General features: G+C 47.0%; 1 protein-coding gene across 2 annotated transcripts in view; it reads right to left on the bottom strand.

Moving 5' to 3' along the window:
• GPD1L (glycerol-3-phosphate dehydrogenase 1 like) overlaps positions 1-19798 on the bottom strand; it is an 80709-nt gene extending 60911 nt beyond the window's left edge. For both annotated transcript variants that reach the window (XM_054504479.2, XM_045903930.3), the window contains exons 1-2: positions 19670-19798; positions 5361-5538 (exon numbers count right to left, since the gene is read on the bottom strand). In XM_054504479.2, the coding sequence (XP_054360454.1) occupies positions 5361-5538; positions 19670-19716 (225 nt within the window). In that variant the 5' untranslated portion in view covers positions 19717-19798. The remainder of the gene's footprint in view (positions 1-5360; positions 5539-19669) is intronic.
• Positions 19799-20593: the final 795 nt, after the last annotated feature.

The following is a 20593-nucleotide window of genomic DNA, read 5'->3' as shown; positions in this document are numbered from 1 at the left end:
ATTCACACAAAACACTGTATACAAGTGTTCATAGCTGTATTATTCACAAGAGCTGAAAAGTGCAAACCACCCAAATGTCCATCAACAGACAAGTGGATAAGTAACAATATGGTACATCCATAAAATAGAATCTTGTTCAGCCATAAAAAGGAATGGAGTACCGACACATGCTACAACACAGATAAACCTTGAAACACGATGCGAAATCAAAGAAGCCAGACACAGAAAACTATATATTGTATGGTGCCATTTATATGAAATGTCTGGAATAGGCAAGTCTATAGAGACAGAAAGATTAGCAGTTGCTTAGGGCTTGGGCAGGGGATAGGAGGAAATAGGAAGTGACTCCTACATGGTGTGGGGTTTCTTTTTGGGGTGATGAAAATATTTTAAAATTGATGGTGGTAATGTTTGCACAACTCTGAATATACTCAAAACCACTGACTTGTACACTTGAATGGGTGAATTGTATGATCTGTGAATCGGACCTCAGTCAAGTTGTTTTAAAAAGAGTTGGTAAGGTTTAGAAAGCAAGATGAGAAACAATACAATGGTATTTCACAGAAGATGCTGTGATCGTAAATCCTGGCGCCACGCTGAGGCTGGTTAAACCTGCAGCGAGAAGGCACAGGAGTGCTCTACCTGGTTGAGACCCTAGACAGACAGCTACAAAACAGGATCAATGATTTACATCCAACAGTGGCAAGAAAAGGGAAGCGTTCTTTCCGCTCAGGTTTCAGAGAAAACTGCAAACCCAGATTGTCCCAGCTTTTAGTCAACAGGTGATGACATGGTGATATCACTGTTACAAGAGGTTGGGGGAAGGGGGAGGGAGTCACCTGATGAGGATGGGCATGAAGAAGGTCAGTGGGAAACAGCGTGGGGGCCCCGAGCAAGAAAGACTCACAGTCTCACATCAGCACACCAACTGACAGACATCACAAATAGCAATCCTATGTGGATGGAAATGCAACATGTCTCTCATGACGATTAAGGGTCTTATCTAACACTAGTTGATTTTTTAAAGGACCAAATGAGATAGCCGAAAAACTGAAATAAACATATAAAACTAAAGAAAAAAACAACAACAAAAACAAATCCCCAGCTCTTAAAAAAAAATACTTCACAGGAAACCAAATATATATATGGATCACCTCATTTACTTCTCACAAAACGCCTAAGGGTAATAAAGCACTAAGAATAGCCATCCGTTAACAAGTCAGGAAATGACAGATGTTGGCGGGGATGCGGAGAAAGGGGACCCTCCTACACTGTTGGTGGGAATGCAAGCTGGTGCAGCCACTCTGGAAAACTGTATGGAGGTTCCTCAAAAAGTTGAAAATAGAGTTACCATATGATCCAGCAATTGCACTACTGGGTATTTACCCCAAAGATACAAAAGTAGGGATCCGAAGGGGTACGTGCACCCCGATGTTTATAGCAGCAATGTCCACAATAGCCAAACTGTGGAAAGAGCCAAGATGTCCATCGACAGATGAATGGATAAAGAAGAGGTGGTATATATATACAATGGAATATTATGCAGCCATCAAAAGGAATGAGATCTTGCCATTTGCAATGACGTGGATGGAACTGGAGGGTATTATGTTGAGTGAAATAAGTCAAACAGAGAAAGACATGTATCATATGATCTCACTGATATGAGGAATTCTTAATCGCAGGAAACAAACTGAGTGTTGTTGGAGTGGGGGGTGGGGTGGGAGGGGCGGGGTGACTGGGTGATAGACACTGGGGAGGGTATGTGCTCTGGTAAGCGCTGTGAATTGTGCAAGACTGTTGAATCTCAGATCTGTACCTCTGAAACAAATAATGCAATATATGTTAAGAAAAAAAGAAGAAGAAGAAGGTAGCGGGAGGGGAAGAATGAAGCGGGGGAAATCGGAGGGGTAGATGAACCATGGGAGATGATGGACTCTGAAAAACAAACTGGGGGTTCTAGAGGGGAGGGGGGTGGGAGGATGGGTTGGCCTGGTGGTGGGTATTGAGGAGGGCACATTCTGCATGGAGCACTGGGTGTTATGCACAAACAATGAATCATGGAACACTTCATCTAGAACTAATGATGTAATGTATGGGGATTAACAAGAATAAAAAAAAAAAAAAAGAATAGCCATCCGTCTGACCATGCTCACTCAGTGAGCACCAAGCCCTGACTCCCAGGGAGTCCCTCCACCACTACACTTCACCACCATCTTTATTATGCAACATTTTCTGAGTGCAGTTCAAAACTGTAAGAAGTATAGAGAAAAAAACCACCTGTGTACCTTCCACCAGCTTAAGAAATAAAACTTTCTAGCACCCCAGGTATCCTCTGCCAAGCACGGGTAAGCATGTGGAACAACGTGAACCCTCAGACGTGCTGGGGGAGTGTAGACTGATACAGCCGCTCTGGAAACGAGTGGTGTGACATGGTGACATTTCAGCCGTGCGTTCCCAGTGACCCTGCGATTCTACCCCCTGGGAACAAGGTCCATGACAACAAACAGCTGGAAACCACGCAAAGGTCCATTCCAGAGAATGGATACGTTCACTTTTGTGAACCTACAAGGCTTCAGACATCAACAGGGTCCTGGGAGTGGACAGTTCCTCCTTTTTCTCCTCCCTCTGTCCACACCCAGGGACATGGAGCAGGTGGTGGAATCAGTGTGGGCACTGGGCTCTGAGTGGCAATGGCTGTTGGCTCCTCTATGTCAATTCTTTCCCTGCCTCCTTCCCTCCTGGCTCCCCTGCTCCCGTCACAAGCTTCAGCTTCACAGAACCAGCTGGCAGGTCCCCCGCCCCACTGGGTACTGCGCCAGGAACCATGGAAGACCAAAAAACCAGAAAGTCAGGTTCACACACTCGGGGCAAGTGGGGCTGAACAGGTAGGTACATAAGGGACTGGCACAAAGCAGAGTGGAAGGAACGTATTTAACAAAGCATTGAGTCCAACAAGAATGAGAAGTTGAGGGGCGCCTGGGTGGCTCAGTCATTAAGCGTCTGCCTTCGGCTCGGGTCATGATCCCAGGGTCCTGGGATCGAGCCCCACATCGGGCTCCCTGCTCTGCGGGAAGCCTGCTTCTCCCTCTTCCACTCCCCCTGCTTGTGTTCCCTCTCTCGCTGTGTCTCTCTCTGTCAAATAAATAAATAAAATCTTTAAAAAAAAAAAAAAGAATGAGAAGTTGGAACGCACGAATTTCCTACTCCAAGCAGGGGTCAGAGATGACCTCAGAAGCCTTCCACTGCAGTGGGAATAGCCGCTCCCTTTGTTCCTCCCCTCGGATATTTGGACAACTTAACTTCTAAGCTCAGAACCATAGGGATCCTTTCTCTCCCCACCAACAATGCCGAGAATGACTGCAGAAATGCTGCCTGACCCCCAGTGCAGTGACACAGAGGAGAAAGTGATCATTTGTCCAGAAGACAAGAGATTCAACGGGATGAGCTCGCTAGGAATCAAATTCAAACCCCAGCCTCTAGCTATGGGACCCCAGGCAAGTTCATTAACTTCTCTGGGCCTTGGTATCCTTCCCTACAAAATCAGAATCATCCTCGTAATAGGAAAACTAGCAGTATCAACCTAAGACGGTTATTGAGAGCATTACACGAGAAAAGATATGTGAGCTACTTAGCACAGCGCTTGACACTAATGAACCCTGTAACCAAAAGCCAAACAGCAATCTCCAGCGAGCAAGGTCTTTGCAAATCCGGACTTCCTGGCACTTATCAGTTTCCAAATCCGTCTCCCCTGCTGGACTCCTTGAAGGAAGAAACGTCATTTTACCCCTCTTCTTGTCTCCAGCAACGAACACTGTGCTTTGCATGCACTGTACATGCTCATAAAGATTGATGAGTGAATATATGCAGAAATGAATATTTCATAAACAAAGAAGATGAGTTTGTCCGGTTAACCAAGGAATCAGGCAGGGAATCAGACCACAATGGTCCGGTCTTCAAACAGACTTACTACAGAAAGCCACCAAGGGGTGAATCTGGCAACAGAAGTTCAAATTCCACTCACACAAGCAGCACGGTACACTCTTTTTATTCTTCTTGCTCATTTCTCCCTCCCACCTCTGGCAAGTCACTGGAATGAGGCCAAGCAATTACCTGTATTTTTCCCTCTCAGACCTAATAAGCTTAAATTTTAAACTGTCAGTCTTACAATCTTCTATTTTCTTCAGTCTCCTTCTGTAATTTAGGCCTTAACCCTGATTTTAATTACAGACTAGTACATTAGCTGTTCTTGTGTGTAGAAAGGGAATATCAGGACTGGGGGTCACAAGCAGCCGAAGGCAAGGCTGTGAGTTCCAGCTCTGATGGGACCAGCACCTTGAATGCCAAGAAAGTAGCCTGCTGTGGGCTGAATTGTGTGCCGTGCCCCCTACCCCAATTTTATAAGTTGATATCCTTTTTTTTTTTTTAAGATTGTATTTATTCATTTGACAGACAGAGACACAGCAAGAAAGGGAACACAAGCAGGGGGAGTGGGAGAGGGAGAAGCAGGCTTCCCGCGGAGCAGGGGGCCCGATGCGGGGCTCGATCCCAGGACTCTGGGATCATGACCTGAGCCGAATGCAGACGCTTAACCGACTGAGCCACCCAGGCGCCCCATAAGTTGATATCCTAACCCTAGTACCTTGGAATACTGTATTTGGAGACAGGGTCTTTACAGAGGTTATTACATTAAAATGAGGACATTAGGGTGGGCCCTAATTCAACATGACTCGTATCCTTATGAGAGGAGATCGGGGCACCTGGGTGGCTCAGTCAGTTAAGCATCTGCATTCACCTCAGGTCATGATTTCCGGGTCCTGGGATCAAACCCCGCATGGGACTCCCTGCTCAGCTGGGAGCCTGCTTCTCCCTCTCCCTCTGCCCCTCCCCCCCCCCAGCTCCTGCGTGTGCGCTCTCTCAAATGAATAAATCTATAGCAAAAAAAAAAAAAAAAAAAAGGAAGAAGAAGAAGAATAGATTAGGACACGGATACACAGAATGAAGATAGTATGAAGACACAGGAAGAAGACGACCACCTACAAGTCAAAGAGAGAGCCTCAGAAGAAAGCAAACTTGCCAACACCCTTATCTGGGACTTGAAGCTTCCAGAACTGTGAGAAAATACATCTCTGTTGTCTAAGCCATCTGTTCTATTGTACTTTGTTATGGCAGCCCTAGCAAACTAACACAAAGCCCATCTTCAGAATCAGGAAAACCAAAACTGACCAAGCAAATTAGTTGGCAGTAGAAAGGGAAAAATGAGGAGGGAGGTAGCTTTTCCATTTCCCCAAGCCCCAAGTGCTAACTCAGCCAAGTGTTACTTTCAGAATTAACCAAAAGTACTTCCTGTCCCAAAGTCTTACCACATTTTCTGGCAGCTTGTGTCCAGGGAGATATTTTACATTTTCATGGTCATTATTTATGATGTCTGTCAGTTTTCTCCCATTAACCGTTTCTTCAAAGACCCACATCTTAACTGTGGAGGCAAACTTCTTAAGTTTCTTGACATTATTACCAATTATTTTTGCAATAGCTGAACCCCTACGAAAGAAACAGTGGAGAAGAAAAAAAAAATTAAACTCACTGGGGCAGAAGAGAAAAAGCATTTGATTGTAATTCAGACAAAATACGTGCTGATTCAAGCACAGGGCTTATAACTTCAGATGGGAAGTTCCTATCAGCCACAAGCCCTTTGAAGCTTAGTTGTTTTCACCTGGAAAGAACACCCCCCCCCCCACCCCTGTGATCAGGAAAGCCCCAGAATTTGGTACAAGGTCAAAAACACCACCCCTTGAAACTAGTAAGCATCGGGAACCTGGGTGGCTCAGTTGGTTAAGCGACTGCCTTCGGCTCAGGTCATGATCCTGGAGTCCCGGGATCGAGTCCCGCATCGGGCTCCCTGCTCGGCAGGGGGTCTGCTTCTCCCTCTGCCCTCTTCCCTCTTGTGCTCTCTGTCTCTCATTCTCTCTCTCTCAAATAAATAAATAAACAAATAAAATCTTTAAAAAAAAGAAGAAACTAGTAAGCATCAACCTATCTTGGGAGAGAGTATCACAGGCAGAAAAGAAACCCACCTAAGAGATGACACAAAACATAAAAACAATACTTGGTGGGTACTCTAAGCCTCGGTGGCAACCAGGCTGTATTTCAAATCCATCACAGAGATTAAAATGTAGCCACCATAGAATAAACTGTGTTCTGGTGAACTGCAACAGAGTTGCAGTCATAATGGGAAGACAAGAACCTGAGCGAATTCCAGGAAAGGAGCAGAGTGAGAGCACTGGGGCTCGGCTACCTGGGTATTTGGTGCCCCCAGCAGACCTGGTTCACCCAGCTGGCCTCTAGGCGCCCACAAGCTCCCTTTTTCTCCTGCATCTCTGTCCACCAAACACATTCTGGTTACTAATCAGTGTCCCAGAGGCTTTGCTACAGGGGAAGAGAAGGCATTCCAACTAGTTAAACGCCAGTCCCCTGGACAAGGGCTGTAGGTCCGGGGCCGGCGGCCACCACAGCAGAGGTGTTCCTGGTCAGCCCCGGCACCTGCGCCCATCTCACGAACATGTGCAGAGTGCACAGTGGGCCACGGGCCGCTGACTGGGCCTGGGTGACTCTGAATGGAGAAATGGTTTGTTTCGGGGTGCCTGGGTGGCTCAGTCGTTAGGCGTCTGCCTTCAGCTCAGGTCATGATCCTGGGGTCCTGGGATCAAGCCCCGCATCGGGCTCCCTGCTCGGCGGAAGCCTGCTTCTCCCTCTCCCACTCCCCCTGCTCGTGTTCCCTCTCTCACTGTGTCTCTCTCTGTCAAATATTAAAATCTTTAAAAAAAGACAGAAAGAAAGAAAGAGAAAGAAAGAAAGAAAGAAAGAAAGAAAGAAAGAAAGAAAGAAAGAAAGAAAGAAAGAAAGGAAGAAAGATTGTTTCTTATACACCTTTCCTGGTGTGGAAAGTAATTGCCCTTACCTTGTTCACCTCTCTGAGTGGGTGGTAAGCTTTGGAGAGCCAAGAACGCATTGCCTTCACTCTACTGGATCACCAGCATCTAGTCCAATAGCATTAGGCACAGTGGGCACTTGGTAGATATGTGATAACGGAGATAAATGAGTGAATGAGTGACTGATCAAAGTGACTGGTGAAACCAGGGAGAAGGCAGAGCCAGGTCCCTGATGACCTCACATGTAACATAATGGAATTTCCCCCCTTATTTTTGTCATGTCATTTTCAGCACCAATGAATCCCAAAGGATACACAGCATGGTCTGGTGGGCTTAATGTTTAACATTTCCAATATTCATTTAAATTTTCTGAACTAAAATAAAATATAAATAAATAAATAAATAAATAAATAAATAAATATTCCGAACTAACTTATTGCAGCAGATGCTACAGGTTTGCCTTCAGTTGCAGATGCTTGGCTTCCCCGAGAGGGGAAAGGGAGAAGCAAGTATGTTCTGGTAAGACCACCAGGAGGGATCTGGTGGTTCTGGCTTATTTTCCCACTTGATTTACTAGATTTGGATTCCTTAGTGCCTAGCAGTCCCCCCTCACTTTGCTCACTTCCCCAGAATCACACTTGCCCTCTGTGACCTTGTGTGAGTTACTCAATGCCAAGGAACACTGTGAGCCCGAGCTGTTACCTTCCTGGGAGTCCGTAAGCAGCTGTTTCTCAGATTACAATTAAGGTGATAGTGATCATGGGGAGAATCTTGGCCTCTCCTTTTTTTTTTTTTTTTTAAGATTTTATTTATTTATTTGAGAGAAAGAGCACAAGCTGGGGGTGGGGGAGAGGTGGGAGGGACGAGAAGAGAGAGCAGCGGACTCCTAGCCAAGCAGGGAGTCCGACATGGCGCTGGAGCCCGACATGGGGCTGGAGCCTGACATGGGGCTCAATCCCAGGACCTGGAGATCATGACCTGAGCAGAAGGCAGACACTTAACCGACTGAGCCACCCAGGTGCCCCTCTTGGCCTCTCTCCTACAAAGTGTCGGAGGAGAACTGGATGAATAGGTGTTTAGCTAACAAACTGTCTTGCCAGCAGAGTAAGAATTTCACAGGTAAAGCCACAGAGCTTTGATATGTGCAATAGTTTATGCTACTCTTACTTGTGAGAAAGGACAGCGAAGACGTTCTGCATAGTTGTTTGGAGCAGCTGTTCTCAATGCTGGCTGCACGTCGGTCCCTGCGGAGCTTTAGAAACTACCCATACCTGACCCTACTCTGGAGGCACAGATTTCATTGGTCTGGGGGGTGGCCTGGGACTCAGGATTTTTAAAGTTCCCAAGTAATCTAATTTACAGCCAAAGTTGAGGACCACTAGCTTAGTTTATCCATTTGTAAGGAGATAAGGGAAGGTGATCGGGATTGAGGGAAGAAGGATGGAATTTAATTTTTTTTTAAGATTTTATTTATTTGAGAGCGAGCGAGCGAGCACAAGCAGGGGGAGGGGCAGAGGGAGAAGCAGGCTCCCCGCTGAGCAGGGAGCCCAAGGGACCTGGGGACCTGGGGCTTGATCCTAAGACCCCGGGAACACAACCTAACCAAAGGCAGATACTTTTTTTTTTCTTTTTAATTTTATTATGTTATGTTAGTCACCATACAATACATCATTGGTTTTTGATGTGGTGATCCATGATCCATTGTTTTTGTATAACACCCAGTGCTCCATGCAGTACGTGCCCTCCTTAATATTCATCACCCGGCTAACCAATCCCCCCCCCAAAACCCTGTTTGTTTCTCAGAGTCCATAGTCTCTCATGGTTCATCTCAAAGGTAGATACTTAACCAACTGAGCCGCCCAGGAACCCCGAGAAGCATGGATTTTAATTCAAGGACAAATCTAGCAAGGACAACAAAAAGATTCTAGTGCCTACGAGGCCTTGTCTTGCTCTCTAAATAACTTACACAGTAATCTGTTTTGTTTTTGGGATCAGGACTTAAGACACTCTATTTTATTGTTTTAAACTCTTTGACAATCTCATAAAATCTTCACGTCGAACCAAACATTTTGGTTGTTATTTGGTACAATCTCCATGTGGAACAAAACATTTTCTTTGCTACCCACCTTTTTTCTGGGTTATTAAACCTCTAAAATTATAATCCACCTCAACATAATAAAGGCCGTATATGACAAGCCCACAGCTGACATGACACTGGGTGTTCTTACCACCAAAAATGTGGGAGGGGGGTCAGGCAGAAACTTTTTATTTTAGGAAATAAATGTTTATTTTCTTGTTTTTATTTATTATTAATTTTTTTATTTTTTATTTTTATCCAAGATTTTTATTACCTTGGTTTGTAGTGGTTTCACGGGTATATTCCTTTCTCCAAACCCACCAAGTTATATACATTAAATACGTTCAGTGGTTTCTGTTATGTCAATTATGCTTCAAAAAAGCTGTTGTTTTGTTTTGTTTTCAAAGTATATAATCCACACCCCAAACTCCTTTTTGGCTCTGAAATGGTACTTGCTGTTCTCACTACACGTTTGTTACTACTTCTGACCAACATGAAGGAAGAGGATCAGACAGCACAAACCAAGTGTTCTGGCGGAGCCTGAGTGTTCTGAAGGGACTGGAGGCTATTGTAAGTGACATACCCTGTTCTTAAAAAAAAAAAAAAAAAAAAAAGAAAGAAAGAAAGAAAAAAAAAAGTGCCTGGCCTGCTGAGAGCAAGTCCAAAAAACACTCCCAGATATTAGAATTGAGCTTAGTATAAAAGTCCTGGCTACCGTCCACGCAGGCAGTTTCTAAGTGGTCTGGTCGGGGTTGGGGCAAAGGTCCCCAGTCACACTGCTGGAGCTCTCCACATTTCAGGGGTTTTTCCTGCCACGGCACAAGCAGACCCAGGCATGGATCTTTCACTGTCAGGGTCAAGGGCGTGGGCAGCCGTTTCCACACCGGCTCAGCTCATTCATCTACTAAAGGACAGGTGGGACAGTGATCTTTAAGGTCCCTTCCAGGTCTCAGATCCAGTCCAGTGTTTTCCAAAGTGAGGAATGGGTGCCAGGGGCACCCCCAATGGCCAAGGGCTACCCACACACACAGCACTAAAGGACACTGATGCACTCATGTGCTCTCAACACCCATGGCCTTCTGAGAGAGTGCAGAATGTCTCATTTGAGTGCTACTGTGTTGTTACCATCTCTCCAGCATGTGCTCATTTCCCTTCTTCATGAAGTCTCTAAGTGTCCAGACACTGAGCCTGGGCAGGTTGCAGGATTTGGCAAGAATTCTATTAACACTGTTTGGTTTCCATTCTCCTGGTTGTTGTTACCTCCAACATAAGATATTGATAGTAGTGATAGGAAGTTTTCTTTTAACACAAAGTCTAATAAGCAAATAATAACACAAGTATGAAGCAGAGCCAAAATCTATATGGACGGAGCCTGCAAGATGGAGGTTTAATCCTGTCCAAACTTTTGACCTTGCAGATTAAGACACTGAAGATCAGAGTCACTCTGACCTTGTGTCACACAACCAGGCAGTGGCCGAACCGGGCTAGGGACTCAGGGCTGTTCATGGCCAGTCCTGAGTCTTCACACAGATGTATAGTTTCCAAAGCCCACTCTTCCTGCTCTTGTATATTTGCCCTCACACAGAGTAGAATCATTTGTTGAAAATGCATGCTGAACACCTATCAAGCATAGACACTGCTGGGCACGGGGCATACAGGGAATAAAGCACATAAGTCCGCACCCTCATGGAGCCTGGAGACTGGGAAATGGAGACTGAGGGTGCTCCAGCAAGCTCACAAAGAAAAGTAACTATGCCGTGGTGACCAAAGTGGCTAAGCAGATGACACGGTGACACTCAGGTCAGGGAGAGCCGGGAGGAAGTGCAACTAGGGCTGAACTCTGAACTCCAAAGGCTGAGAGGCCCTCATCTGGGGGAGGGGGTGGGGAGACTTCAAGGCCCTGGAGCAAAGGTGCAGGAACAGGTGGGGCCAGGGGATTATCTTCTGTTTTTACCTGGAGCCAACACTTGGAGGGAGAGGAGAAGGAGGGGGAAGGAGGAGGGCATGGGAGGCAGGAGGGGAGAGGTCACAGGAAGGAAAGGGAGTGACAGGGAGGAGAGAGGGAGGATAGAAGGGAGGGGGGTGGAGAAAGGGAGGAAGAGGATGGGATTGCACAGGAGGGAAGAGAAAGTGAAGAGGGGAGGGGTGGGGGCCAGGCCAGAAAGGGGTAGGCCTGCCAGGTGTCAGGCCCTGGTTTTTAATGTTTTTATTGAAATATAAATGACATATAACATTGTGTAAGTTTAAGATGCACAACTTGTTAATTTGATACATTTATATACTGCAGTATGATTACCACCATAGCACTGCTTTCAATATCTTACCCGTATTATCTGTTTCATGCCTCCGCAACCCTTTGAGGCAGGTTTTATTATTATCATTATCATTATTTACATATATTATATATATTACATATATTATAGTATCCATCTATTATCCCCATTTTTTTTTTTTAAGAGGGAGAGAGAGAGAGAGTGGAGAGGGGGTAAAGGGAGAGGGAGAGAGAGAATCTTAAAGCAGGCTCCACGCCCAGCATGGAGCCCAATGCAGGGCTCAAGCTCACAGCCCTGAGATCATCACCTGAGCTGAAATCAAGAGTCAAACATTTAATCGACTCACCCAGGTACCTCTATTATACTCATTTTTTACGTGAAGAAACTGCAGCCCAGAGAGCACATAGGTGGTTAGTGGAAGACCAGAGAGTCACATCCTAGGCCCTGTCTTCAACTCTGGGCTCTCCCTCCCTGGGTCCCAGCTGGATGGACATCCACCTGCTGGAAGTCCTAACCTCCAGCATGGCATACCTCAACCCCAGCCCCCTTGGCATTCACTCTCTTGCCTTCTTGCCCTTTCCTCTCTAAAAAGGTGTAGTATTTTCATCAGGCTGGGGATGAGCTGCATCAGCCAAGGAATGGCCACCTAGCAAGCCAGCAGCGAACCCGACAGAATTCCGGTGGCCCATGCTCCTCCTCCACAGAATGCAAAATCTTTCTAGGCCAGAAAGGACCCTACAGTACCTCCTCCTTTTTACAGAGGAAACTAAGGCCCAGTGAGGGGAATTAGCAAGGATTCAGCCAGATTTTCCACATTCCATGCCCCAGACTCTTCCAGAGCTGATCAGACTATGGAACCAAGGGAATTTTGTTTTAAATAACATCTACGTTTTTTACTCATAAATGCAATACATGAACGATGAAAAGGCAATTATGAATAATCTCACCACCCAGGGAGAACCACTGTTAACATTTTGTGTAATTCTTTGCATTAAAGGGTCTTTAAAATACAATCAAATGCCAGACTAACAGATGCAAATGTGAGAAATGAAGTATTTTAAATACAGATTCCACTCGGCTAATGTTTATTTGATCTCTGGATCGGGAAGCTTTCTCAGCTTAAAATCAAAGGAAGAAACCAGAGGGAAAAAAGATCAACGGCGCAACTTCACAAAGAGGGGGAGAAGATGAAAAAAAGCCTTTCTATCTATCAAAATTCAAAGGGCAGAAGAAAAAGCTTATGATAGAATGTTATATTTAACTAAAAACAGGAGGCAAAATTGTACATGCCACATGACATGCGATTAACAAAAGATATACCACCTCGCACCCATTAGGATTGGTTATGACAGGAAAAAAACAAACAAACAAACAAACAAAACCGGAAAATAATGAGCGTTAGTGAGGGTGTGCAGAAATCGGACCCCTTGGGCACTGCTGGAGGGCACGTAACGTGGCGCAGCTGTCATGGGAAGCAATACAGTGGTTGGTCAAAAAAAAAACTAAAAATAGAATTACCATATGATCTGACGATTCCACTTCAGGGTATGGACCCTGAAGAACAGAAAGCAGGAACTCAGATGTGTGTACACCCACAGTCATAGCAGCATGACAGAGGCCCCCCTCATCTGCCCTTTCTGTTTGCTGTGCTTTCACTTACCACCCCCAACCCCAAATGCCAGGTCCCAATCCCTGTGCCATTCACCTCACTTCACCTCCTGTCTGCAGCTGATCATCTCATCTCACATCATCACAAGAAAGGGGAGTACAGGACAATTAGGTATTTTGAGAGTGATGAAACTACATTCACATAACTTTTTTTTTTTTTAAAAGATTTTATTTATTTATTTGAGACAGAGAGAATGAGAGACAGAGAGCACGAGAGGGAAGAGGGCAGAGGGAGAAGCAGACCCCCTGCCGAGCAGGGAGCCCGATGCGGGACTCGATCCCGGGACTCCAGGATCATGACCTGAGCCGAAGGCAGTCGCTTAACCAACTGAGCCACCCAGGCGCCCTACATTCACATAACTTTTAATACAGTATATTGTTATAACTGTCCTATTTTATTAGTTATTGTTGTTGATCTCTTACTGTGCCTAATTTATAGATCAAACTTTATCACAGGTACGTATGCACAGGAAAAAATACAGTCTTTATAAGGTTCTGTACGATCCACAGTTCCAGGCATCCCCTAGGGGGTTCTGGAACGTATCCCGCGCAGGCAAGGGGGACCACTGTATTCACAACAGCCAAAAGGTGGAAGAAACCCAAGTGTCCATTGAAGGATGAATGAATAAACAAACAAAATGTACTATATAAACACAAATATTATTCAGCCTTAAAAGGGAAGGATATTCTGACACATGCTACATCACACAAACCCTGAGGACATTATGCTAAGTGAGCCAGCTGCAAGAAAGAGAAATACTGTATGATTCCACTTATATGAGGTACTTATATGTGCTCTCTCTTGATATTGTTGGAATCCAGCCACCAAATGGAGAAGTCCAAACTAGCCTGCTGACGAATGAGAGATAGACAGACCGGTCACTCCTCTCGGCCTGGCAGAACCTGCCCACTGCCAGACACACAAAGGATGTCATCTAGGACCAAGAGTCCCAGCCAGCCCAACACCGGACCTCAGCCTTGTGAGTGAGCCCAGGCTAGACCAGCAGAAGAGCCTCCCAGCTTAGTTCAGATTGTTGATCCCCAGAATCATGGGCTAATAAATGACTACTGTTTGAGGCCATTAAGTTTTGGGGGATATGGTTAGGGAGCAACAGAAAACTGATTCAGTTCCCAACTCCCAAATGTGGAAGGGACTGAGCCCCAGAGGAGAATGAGGCAAAATGCCACTGTATAATCTTAAGAGAACTGAGAAGACTTCGGGCAGGCTGAGCTTAGTTTGTGACATCACCAAGCATGGAGGTGAGGGATGAAGGGAAAAGAGAGACGGGAGACCTGGCTGGTGTGGACCCCCAAAACAACTTCCCACCAGCAACCACTGAGAGACCTGGAGACAGTACCTAGCTTGCTGCAGAGACGAGCAGAATGAGACTTCTCCATCCAATGGGATGTCTTAGAAGAGAGTGGGCTCACCTAGACAGTGCTCGGAGATTAAGGAGTGAAGTTAGAGTGACAGATTTTTCACTCAGATATAAGGTTTTTCTAACAATTACTCTGCTAGATTAATTTTAGAAAGATCAGCTGCCTTAAAAATAGTAAACTATGATCATCTGGTATGTGTTCAAGAGGAGGGATACCTGTTCCAGAGGGAAACAATGACAATTTTCAAGACCACATTTCAATTTGGTCTTTCTTTCTTTCTTCCTTCTTTTCTTTTCTTTCTTTTCTTTTCTTTTCTTCTTTTCTTTCTTTCTCTTTCTTTTCTTTCTTTCTTTCTTTCTTTCTTTCTTTCTTTCTTTCTTTCTTTCTTTTTCTTTCCTTTCCTTTCTTTTTCTCTCTCTCCCTCTTCCTTTTTTTTTTTTTTTTAAGATTTTTAAGTAATCTCTATACCCAACATAGGGCTCAAACTCACAGCCCCAAGATCAAGAGTCGCATGCTCCACTGACTGAGCCAGCCAGGCACCCCTCAATTTGATTTTTCTTAAGTGGAATATTGTTATACTACACTTTTGTTGGGAGGGTAAGATATAAGATATTCGATATTTCTGTGACGATGAGATTTGTCCTCAGATAAAAGTATGCTTCTCACTGAAAATGACAAGAATATATAGAAACAGGGCCCTTAGATGTAGAAGGATCTGGGCTTCAACTCCACCTTATTAACCACTGACCTTGTAATGTTCTCTCTCCATCTCCGTTTTGTCATCTAAAATTGGGAGAACAATGGTACTGCTTGGGCTTGTTATGAGGTTTAAATGAAGTAACGTACATATCTGACACTTGGAATTGGAAATCGACCTCCGGGGAGGGAGGAAGTGGAAGAGAATGATAATAACAGTGGTGAAAGGCTCAGAGAGAATTGTGAGCTCCTGACTCACCCCTACAAAAGCAGCCATGGTTTATATACATATCTTCCTCAGCTTACAATGGGGTTATGTCCCAATAGACTCATCGTTAAGTTTCAAATATCCTAAATGTATTTAGTACCCCTCACCTCCTGAACACCATAGCTTAGCCTAGCTGAACTGCAACATGCCCAGAACACTTACATTAGCCTACAGTTGGGCAAAATCATTGGACACAAAGCCTATTGCACAATGAAGTGTTGACTAGCTCAGGTAATTGATTGAATACTGCTGTCCATGTACCACTCGTTCACCCTCGTGATCGGTGGCTGACCGGGTGCTGCAGCTGCTGCCCGGCATCACGATGGAGGATCCACTGTGTAGCCCCAGCCCGGCAGAAGATCCAGATTCACAATTCAGAGTATGGTTTCTACTCCATACACATCACTTTCGCACCATTATAGTCGGAAAAGTGTAGTGGAACCATCGTTAAGTTGGGGACCTTCTGTACTGAACAGGGAACATAGGTGATAGTAATAGTTAAGCATCAGGGCTTTTTCTGGGTTTTAGTTGTACAAACTCTCACTCTGGCTCACAAGGGAACTCTGGATCTTTTCCCAGTTCAGCTCCCACCCATCCCATCATTCAACTATTCCTCTGGCTCCCAAAGCAGAGGTATGTCAGTGGCACCTATGGACAGGGAAGGGATTGTTTCTGCCCTCAGAGGAGCTCATTTACAGCGGCTCAGACTGCTTCCATGTGGGCTTGTAGCAAGAATCACCACAGAAACTGAGTAGCACAGACAAAACGGTGACAGAGCTGGGCTAAGGGCTGCAATGCTGCACTCAGATCGTTCCAGCAGACCAAAAAAAGATAGTCACCCACATCCAGCTCCGGTCATCCGTGCAAATTAGGCCAAAGCTCCCCCTGCCCTTCAGTCCAGCTGTGGGTGATGGTGAAAACAAGGGTGACAGAGAAACAACTCCCCCAACTCCGCCAGCTGCATATCAGTTACACTCTTTGTCTTTCACCTTCTCTCCCTTCTCTGCCTCTGCTTCTTGGTCAGACTCCAACTGGATCCATTTGGTGACTTAATGATGGTGCTGGTCAAGGTTGATCAAATAAACTCAATAGCAGTAGCTGATGTCTACTGAGTGCTGGTCACTTTGTACTCTCCCCGGCTCATGTCATTTCATCCTAACCAAAATCCTAGACAGCAGGTACCAATATCACAACCAGTGATTCTTGAAGAAGTAGTTTGCTCAAGGCCTTATGACTGCCAAATAGGGGACCAGGATTGAAACCCAAGGAGTGGGAATCCCCAGCCCCTCCTGTATTACCCTGCCTCCAAAGGGGTTTGGGGGCTTGGACATATGCTCTTTACCACAGAGGTTTGGCTGTAACAACAGCCCTGAGGTTTCAGTGCTAGAATGGGATCTTGCCCTGTGTCTGGGTCATTTTCCCAAAGTTCTGGTAAGGACACTTTTTTCATCTTCGGAAGAATTTACGAAGATTTACATTTGTTTTTTGTTTGTTTTTTCTTTTTGTTGTTTTCTGAATTCCCAGGGCCATAAAAAGCCAGGCAGGTCAGGAAACACCTCCCTGCACCCCAGGTGGTGGGCAGCTTCTTGGGGCTCAGCTGGATGCATGAGAGCCCCCTCTGGCCTCCTCTCTCTGACCTGTCTATAGGAAAGGAGGTGCCAAAGGACATGACAAGGGCGCGTTGCACAACCCCTTGACTTTGCTCCCATGTCATTCCAGGCTGAAACTCCTGGCCAAGTCAGCCAGATTCATTATCTGTATTGCAATTAATGATCATTTACATAGGGGAGGGCACTCAAATGTGAGCACTATAGCCACCTTTTAGCTATGTGTTTAGATGTGACAACAGCTTTATTTACACAGCCACGCTCAGCTACTTCCAAGTCCCAAGTTTAAACATTGCTTAAGCAACTTCACATTCTTGAATTAAGGACCAAATCTGCAAGGGCAGGTCCATCTCTAGATAGTATTTCAAAATCAGCAGAAGGCCAAAGTCCTGTAAGGAAAAATCTGTCCCACCCTCGGCAGATGAGTCAGCAAGTGTAGCCTCAGTGGTCATTCTGATGCAGGTGGGCTTCGGATCACACTTTTAAGCAACACTATTTAAAAATGTAATGTCTAACTAACCTTGTGACAGATATTTCATTCCACTTTCCATTTCTTCTGAATTTATCTTCCAATTTATCTCAGCCCGGAAGGTAAATTCCTTATAGGCAGGGATTCTGTACCATTGTGCCTGCGTTGCTGGAAATACCTGCTGACCAGAGCTGAATACCCCCCAGGCCCTAGGAAGCCTCTCCATGCTGTTTTCAGTTCCCAAATTTCTGAAATCTCTCTGGGGAGGTCATGATCCTCTCTCTAGGACTCGAGTGCAAGCAACAATGTTCCTGTCTGCTCCCATAATTAATGGAGCTGGGCAGCCAGCCCAAAGGATGAAGATGGCACATTCTCAATTGCTGCGCTCTAAGGTCACTAGCCAAGTTCTACTCCATTTCCTTGGGCTGGAGCGGGCCAAGAAAAGAGTCAAGTACAGCAGAGTGAAGCCGTGGGAAGGCAGCCAAATCCCACTGGAGGGGGTAGGAGTTTACTTCACTACTCCCGCTCCAGGCCCAAATCCAGCATGGCACGCCATGCTCCTTCTGCATCTTGCAAATTAGGAAAAGGCTCTGTCATCTGTGGTTCTGTGTCCTCTTACAGAAGAGGAAACTAATGTTAAAAGAACACGTGCTAAAGGAGAACCTTTCCAGTCCCATGGCCAACAGGCCACTGTAATCTCATTCAAAGTGACCTTGGGATCAAAACTGGCAAAGCCAATCTGGAAGTCCAAATGAAGCTTTGCAGCAGATAGGTACCAACTCCACTAAGTGTGCAGAACATTCTGTTGCTGGCCGAAAAAAAGAAGTTTACAGTAAAATGCATAATATCCTAGTATTTGCAGGGCAGAGAGGGAAAGGAATATATGTAAGCATTTGCTGGCATCTGATGGAATATCCTTCAGAAAGGCCAGAAGAAACTGATTAATTACTGGTGTTCTTCCAGGAGATATCCTGGGGGGCAAGTGTGAGTGTCAGATATTTCATTGTTTTTTTGTACCTTCTGGTTTTTGAATGTGCATATATTACCTCATCAAATATAATTACATTTTTAAAATTAGTTTTAAAATTTTTATTTAGCATATGCCCAGCACTAGGGTAGATGGCTGTTCTCAAGAACTGGATAGGGAGGAGAGGAAACAGATAATGAAATAAATCATTACCTTGCCTGATGGGGACAGGGGTGTGGCACAGGGAGAGGCCAGTGGCCTCGCTGGGATGGAAAAGTGGAGAACCAGCTAAGATTTCCTCCAAGAACTTTCTGGGCCAAGTCAAAGAGTAAGACAAATAATTAGGACCACTTCTAATGCTGTAGCTCTCCTAGAAGCCTGAACTGTGATGAGTGTCCGGCCACAGAAAAACACAAGCACCGAAAAGGACCCAACTCTGAACTATTCTATACCAGTCCCTCTGATGTGCGAAAAAAAAGGGCATAACAATGGAAAAATGACTGCAAATATCAGAGGCTATTATATTCTGCTTCCTTCCACCCACCTGGCCTCACTTTCCACTACACTCACCCAACACACCAGAGTAGCAAAGTTTGATAAAGGGAACTAAAAGAGCTGACGTTTACAAAGTGCTTAGAAGAGCGCCTGTCACAAAGTGCTTGTATAAATGTTAAAAGTCAAATAAAGCCTAGCGGAGATGCGAAGCTTCGCAAATACCCCTCCAGAGAATTCCCAACGCCCCTGGACTACTCCGGGAGCCGGGCCTGTTGGAACTTGGATTTTCTTATCTACATAACCTTCCTAAGATACTGGACGTATCAGAAGCGGTGGGCGAGACCCGCACTTGGAAAGGCAGAGCCGGTCCCGTCCATCACCTGGGTGGCAAGAGCCCTTTAGCCCCTCTCTGCTTCGGTTTCCTAATACCGAAACTACGGCCAAAATGCTCGAGTCTCCACCGATTCCTCGACCCAGGCGATCCGCCCAGGAGAATGGAGAATGCTCTTAGAATGGTGCGCAAAAACACCCGGGCGTGGCGAGCAGGTGGCCTCCGTGCGCCCGCCGCGCGGTGACGAGAGCGCAGACAGGTGCCCGCGGACGCGCAGTACCCTCTCGCCGTGCTGCCCTCCGCGGGCACGCGGGCCCAGGGCCTCCCGGGCCAGTGTCTCGGCGCGGCCTCCCCGGGTGCGCGGTGCCCAGCCCTGCCGCGAGGCCGCCCGCCCCGCCTCCCTGCGCGCGGTGCCCGGTGCCCACGCTGCGGCGGGGACGCGCGGCCCTAGCCCGCCCGGGAGAGGGGCTTCCTGGAGGCGGAGCCCGCGCCACCGGCCCGCCGCCGCTCACCAGTTCCCTGAGCCCACGATGCACACTTTCAGTGGCGCCGCTGCCATGGCCAGGATGGAACGCAGCAGCCCGACCCGTGCCTCCCCAGCCGGCAGCCTGCCGGCCTCCGCGCGCACGGCTTTACCCGCAGCGGCTCGCGGGGGCCCCGCCCCTCCCGCCTCTCCGCCAATGGCCGCGACCACCGCCGCCCGGGCGCCCCGGGCCACAGCTGACAGCCTGGGAGGACCCGCCCCGCCACTCCCGAGAACCACTGCGCACGCCTGAGCCTGGCTGGCCTCCGGGCCCGGCTCCGGCGCCGACCCGCCCCTGCCCGAGGCATGCCGGGACTTGTAGTCCGCGCCCCCGCCGCCCCCGCCGCCCCCGCCACCCCCGCCGCCGCGCGCCCCTGGACTGCGGCAGCCGCCGCGCCACGTGCAACCGCGGGTGGTTGCGCAGCTGCTCTCTCGCAGCGCCCGGGGCTGCACCGCTGTTCCTGCAGAACGGGCCTACCCGGGCTCGTCGTGGTGCCCACCCCCCGCTCGCGCCCTTCTCCCCACGCGGGAAGCGCTGCCACACCAGAGTTTGGAGCCGAGAGAGGATCCCGGGTTGACTCTGGAGTCGACTCGACTGGGGGCGAAGTTCAAAGTACCCACACCTGCCTTTTCAGCCTCTGCCTCATTTGTGGAAACAGGAAACAGTCTGGCACACCCTGAACTTCTTAGTGAATTTCTGAGGCCTTCTGGACGTAGCTGGACCTGAGCTTCAGGATGGACACTTTCTAGTTAGTCAAGAGAGAGACCTGGACGCCGGCGGCATCGCACTCCCCCACTTGCTTGGCAGGACGTGCCTCCTCATTGTCTTTGCCCAGGGCGCCTAGAGAGCTTGTGGTTCGGACACTAGAAACTATGCTTCTCCTTCCTGACAAATAGAACATTATTTATTCAT

Source organism: Mirounga angustirostris, unplaced genomic scaffold, assembly GCF_029215605.1.
Source record: "Mirounga angustirostris isolate CCGP_5_RB_7025 unplaced genomic scaffold, mMirAng1.0.hap1 SCAF_1, whole genome shotgun sequence".
Classification (NCBI taxonomy): domain Eukaryota; kingdom Metazoa; phylum Chordata; class Mammalia; order Carnivora; family Phocidae; genus Mirounga; species Mirounga angustirostris.
This window is presented reverse-complemented; position numbering and strand designations above follow the sequence as displayed.